The sequence below is a fragment of the Chrysochloris asiatica genome, unplaced genomic scaffold, assembly GCF_000296735.1.
Source record: "Chrysochloris asiatica unplaced genomic scaffold, ChrAsi1.0 scaffold00083, whole genome shotgun sequence".
Lineage (NCBI taxonomy): Eukaryota > Metazoa > Chordata > Mammalia > Afrosoricida > Chrysochloridae > Chrysochloris > Chrysochloris asiatica.
In genome coordinates, this window is record NW_006408601.1 from 7,430,244 (window position 1) to 7,436,215 (window position 5,972).

The 5,972-nt window shown below is 37.2% G+C and overlaps 1 protein-coding gene across 1 annotated transcript in view; it reads right to left on the bottom strand.

Moving 5' to 3' along the window:
- Nucleotides 1-5,972, bottom strand: part of PIK3C2A (phosphatidylinositol-4-phosphate 3-kinase, catalytic subunit type 2 alpha) — a 202,827-nt gene that overhangs the window by 102,699 nt on the left and 94,156 nt on the right. Inside the window, exon 3 of the mRNA XM_006865791.1 lies at nt 564-667. Coding sequence (XP_006865853.1) covers nt 564-667 — 104 coding nt within the window. The remainder of the gene's footprint in view (nt 1-563; nt 668-5,972) is intronic.

The following is a 5,972-nucleotide window of genomic DNA, read 5'->3' on the forward strand; positions in this document are numbered from 1 at the left end:
GTTTGAACTGCAAGGTTGGTGGTTCATGCTCATTAGCTGCTTCTCGGAAACCCTATACAGGGTCGCTATGGGTCGGAACCGACTTGACAGCACTTCACAACAAAAACAACATATACATATAAGGTGGCATATGTGAGTACATATGCATGCATGTATATGCGTATCTGTAGGCATGTGTATATACATGTTTGAGCATGCTACATATTATATTCATATGTAAAAATGCACAGAGGGGCACAGTTATGGAGACTGATTAAAAATACCCAAATACTTCATGAAATTGGTTTACTGGGTTAAAGACTTAGGACCATAGTCTCCTCAGACAACTCAGTCAAATGGCATAACATAGCTGATAAAGATAATGTTCAACATCCTAGGTTCAGTGAGTAGCAGCTGGAGTCTTAAAAACTTGTAAGTGGCCATCTATGATACAACTATTGGTCTCTACTATTTGAAGCAAAAGAGAAAGAAGAAAACAAAGAGTTAAAGAAGAAATTAGTCTACAGGTCTAATAGCTCTCACAAACCACACACCCTGTAATTTATAAAGGAAAAAGTCCTTACTTGGTAATTGATTGACAAAAAGCTGCCACCTCCTCATTCTGTACTTCAATTTCTTGCATAAGAGAACTTCCAGTTGGCAAACTACTGGTCCCATTTGAATCTTTCTGTAATAATAATAATAATATTTTTATTTAAAAAGTGGATGATCCCCAAAATGCTATGCAGCAGCAAAGCACAAACACAGTTTTCATGTAAATGTATATAAAGATATGAAAATAATATCAATCATATCAGTAACATTTAAAATTTAATAAAATTGTATTTGTAAAAGCAATGCCAACTAAACCTCATTTTATTTTATATATTTTAACTTTTTACTGTGAATTAGTGAATGTGTACAAAGAAGATCATCAGTTTTACATTAAAAAAACATATACCTGAATTCATCTCAATGCTTGAAATCCCCTACATGTAACAAGAGCTATCTATCTCACTTTCTCCCTGTGGTTCCTATTTCCATTCCACTCTCCTTCCCATCCCTTCTCAACTTTGCCCTTAGGTAAATGTTGCCCTTTGCATCTTGAATGATTGACCATTTTATACTGAACATTCCCTACTAGTGGTGTTGTTCCACCTATGTACCTATCTATTGCTTGGCTGAAAATTGGGCCATAAGGGTGAGTTCCATTGTAGACTTACTGGGAGACCAAAGGCCATAGTCTCAGGTTCCTCCGGTCTCTTTCTGTCCAGTAAGCCTAGTCTTCTTTTATAACTTTGAATTTTGTTCTACATTCTCTCCTACTCTATTTAGGACTATCTAATGGGATCCCTTTCACAGCAGTTAGCAGTGGTAGCTGAGCACCACCTAATACTTCTGGTCTCAGAGTCATGGTGACTGAAGTTTACCTGCTCCATTGTCCACTGGACTAGTTGATTCCAAGAATCTTCAATTTATAACACTGTCTTTCTTCCACATGTGTAGAAATAGTTGCACCTTAGATGGCTGCTCATGAGATTTTACGATTCCAGTTGCTATTCACCAAAGTAGGATATAGAACATTGTCTTTGTGGACAATGCCAGTTGACCATGGTGTCCCCTGAGATTACGGTCCTGAGCCTTCAGGCCTACAAACTCAGTGCCTTAAGATGTTTGATAGTATCTGAGAAGTTTTCATCTTTTTGCTTCCTGTATGCTAAGCCTTGAGTCCTGGTGTGGTGCTGTAGGATAAGCTCTAGACTTCCAACCACAAGGTCGGTGCTATGAGTCAGAACCAACTCAATGGCTCTTAACAACAACAACAACAACATGGTAAGCCTTATTTTAAGTTCACTGGTTTCACTTGGTCAAAAGGAGAAACAGGCAGTATTTTGCACTGATGAGTAAAAACAGAATCCCCAAACTTAACATTCAAAATCTTCCTGAAATGAACACTTCAGAAAGTTAACAATGTAATGATATCAAAGAACTATCTCAGTTTTAAGAAAATGAAGAAATCAAGGTCATTTGGAATTTTATATAAATTGAGAATTCTGTATTTCAATTCCAAAAGCAGATGTTTTTTCATATAAGAGAAGTTTCATGAGGCAGTGGGCATTCCCTATGTTTAGAAATGTAAACAAATATCCTGACAGTCATTTAAAAGTTAAGTTTATCTCTGGTCAAAATTTAAATTCCACTAATTAAGATACATTAATCGCCTAAGCATGGCCAAAGTAACCCTGGTGGAGCCGAAGGATAAGCACTGACTACTAACCACAGTGCAAACCCACTAGCCACTCCATGAGAGAAAGAGGAAGTTTCCTGCTTCCATAAAGATTTTGGTGTGGCACTGTAGGATCAGCACTGGGACTGCGAACCACAAGGTCAACAGTTAATCAGTTAACTCTAGTAGAGTTCTGATTATCAAGCCATCGAGGCTAGGTCTACATAATATTTTTAAAGAATTAAGTTCTTTAGATAGCAGTTTCTTTGACTTTATGTCAGTGAATCTTGTTTTTAGAGAGAACAAAATATCCAGCAAATTGAACCAATGCTTAAGTGCCTTCTCAACTGGATATAAAGTTCTACAAAATTAATAAAGTTTAACAAGATTTGCTTGCTGTACTCAAGGTATTTTTATATTAGAATAAGTATAGGTTGTAATGATACGGTGTTTGGCTCAGAACTAAGCATGTGCAAATGTTAAATGAGGGAAGAATTGCTTTACACTCAGTCATTCTGAATGCTGTCAATAAAGTGGTATTCAATTGGACCTTAAAAAAAGGAGTAGATTCTTTACATATGTTATAAGGAAGGCTTATTTGTTACAATTTACTTATTAATTAATGTATCAAAAGAATTTTTGATAAAGGAAACAAGGGTAAGTTGCTACAACTTGATGAACTTGACCTATACTCATGGAGGTTGTTGTTGTTAGGTGCCATTGAGTCAGCACTGACTCATAGTGACCTTATGCACAGCAGAACAAAACACTGCCCGATCCTGGGCCAACCTCACTACTGTTGCCACGCTTGAGTCCATCGATGCTGCCATTTGGCCAATCCATCTCGTTGAGGGTCTTCCTTTTTTTCTCTGACCCTCCACCTTACCAAACATGATATTCTTCTCCAGTGACTGGTCCCTCCTGAAAATATGTCCGAAGTATGAGAGACGAAGTTTGGCCATCTTAGTCTCCAAGGAGCACTCTGGCTGAATTTCTTCCAAAATGGATCTATTAGTTCTTTTGGCAGCCAATGGCACTTTCAATAGTCTCCTCCAACACCATAACTCAAAAGCATCAATTCTTCTACAGTCTTACTTATTCATTGTCCAGCTTTCACATCCATATGAGGTTATTGAAAATACTATGGCTTGGGTCAGGTGCACCTTAGTCTTCAAGCTGACATGTTTGCTCTTCAACACTTTAAAAAGGTCTTGTGCAATAGATTTGACCAATGTAATACGTTGTTTGATTTCTTGACTGCTGCTTCCCTAAGTAGCTCAAAATACCAACTGAGAGGGAAGGAGTCTTCACATCAACTATCAATGCTAACCCCTTAGTACACAGGGTAGATAGGGACGGGTAACTTTGACATTGCCTACCTAAAATGAAGGGTGATAACAGCATGAAGTGACTGGCTTACAAGGTTTCAAAAGGGAGTTTAGATTAAAAGTGTGTGGGGGCAGATAGAATCCCCACTGAATAGTTTTCATCTTGTCTAGATGGGTGTAGTAAAAAGAGATGGGGATAAGATTCTTATGATTCAATAGTGAGTAGTTGTTGTCATGACTAACTGCGACTGCTACCATTGCAAAGGCAGAAGTTTTGTAACAAAAAAAAGGGAGCAGTTAATCTTACAGTCCAGAAACAGAGGACTCTAGGACCATCAAGGGAAAAGAGCACAAGCAGAATGCGGGACCCTATCCAGAGAAGCAGCGACACCAGAGATGGAGGCAGAGATGGAGACACGTAGTGAGGAAGCAGCTGAGGACTCTAGATTCATGGAAAGACAGAGACTGAGTGGTGGTGGCCAGGAGGCAGACTTGCAGAATGTACCCTTTGGTGGTTTAAATTATTATATATGCCTCAGTGTTTTTTTTGTTGTAGTTTTTTTAAAAGAAACAAGCTAAAATGAATAGAGAGAAATACTGTTAACTGATGACACATGGAGGGGATTATAACCATTGTAATGAAACAAAGTATATGATTTGTTGAATATAAAACTGATGATCTGCCCTGTAAATTTTCATTCAATTCATAATAAAAAATTTTAAACAAAGTAATTTTCATGATTAATATTTGATTTCACAAAATAAACCCTTTTTAAGTATTAGTTATTATTAATAATTGTTGTTGTTAAGTGCCGTTGAGTCAGTTCCAATTCATAGCACCCCTATATAGGGTTTCCAAGGAGCAGCTGGTGGGTTTGAATCACCAACCTTGTGGTTCGTAATCCAGTGCTGATCCTATTATGCCACACCAGCACTATCTAACAATTACTGAGCATTTACTAAAGATGAGAGAAGTCTCACTATCCTGGCTTCTAAGGAGCATTCTGGCTATACTTCTTCCTACACAGGTGCATCGTAAGTAACATTTTTCATTTTAACACCTTAAAGAGGTCTTTTGCAGCAGATTTAACTTCTGGATTGCTGCTCTTATTAATGTTGATTTTGGAGAAAAGTAAAATAAAATTCTTGTCAACTTTAATATTTTCTCCATTTGCCATGTTGTCTACTGGTCGAGTTGTGAGAATTTTTGTTTTCTTAATGTTGAGGTGTATGTCCATACTGAAGGCTGTAGTCACTGATCTTCATCAAGAAGTGATTCAAAGTCCTCTTTGCTTCCAATGCACATGGCAGGATGTTTAAGAGTCTTCCTCTAATACTCATGCTGCATTGTTTCTATAGACCAGTTTCTAGGATTTTTTGATTTTCAGCATATAGAATGACAGTGAAAGAATACACAATGGACACCTTTACTGATTTTAAATCATGCACTATCCCCTTGTCCTGTTCGAATGACTGCCTCTTGGTCTTTGTACAGGTTGCCCATGAACACAATAAAGTGTTCTATAATTGCCATTCTTTACAATGTTACCTATAATTTTTTATAATCCACAGAGTTGAATGACTTTACATATCCTATAATACACAGGTAAACATCTTTCTGGTATTCTCTGCTTTCAGCCAAAATCCATATGATATCAGCGATTATATCCTTCATTCTATGTCCTCTTCTGAATCTGGCTTGACTTTTTGGCAGTTCCCTGTGCTTTACACTGTGATAGTCTGCCTCTCAAAATATTTTCTTAAACAACTAAAAAACACAACAACAAAAAAGTGTTGTAATCTTTGTGGGAGCAATGTTGTAGAAAATTGTAGAAGGAAGTATTTTCACTTAACCCAATAATCATCTCTCCTTTTACTTCATTCTTCATGTTTTATTTATTTTTAAGAACAGATTTTGAATATTCTTAGTGGCATGTCTAGATTTTATTTTATTTCATTTTAATAAAAAGCATGCCTTACATGAATTAGGTTCTTTCTTCCCAACAGGTTATAACTTTCAATTGGTAGTTACAAAAATAGATCATAACTAATTTTCTAATCATTCACCAAGGTAACAGTAGATAATGAAAAGTTAGCATCACGTGTTCCGTCCAAACAGAGTGAAACATAGTTAGGCTACCAGTGTGAAGAAGAACTTGGCATCAGGATTGGAGGAAGACTCGTAAACAAACTTCAGTACAGGAATCATATAACCTTGCTCACTGAAAGTGAAGAGGACTTGAAACAATGATGAAGATCAAAGACTACATAAAGAAAACAAAAAATCAGGAAGTGACGGAAAAACAGCAATGAAGTGGTGAGCTAAGCCCTACAACGTTCAATAAACTTCTGTGAACCCGGGTGAAGACCTGGTTGGCCAGCAGTGTGGCAAGACCTGGGGACTCTTGGGTCCAGAGTCAGTGACATAGCCACAGAGG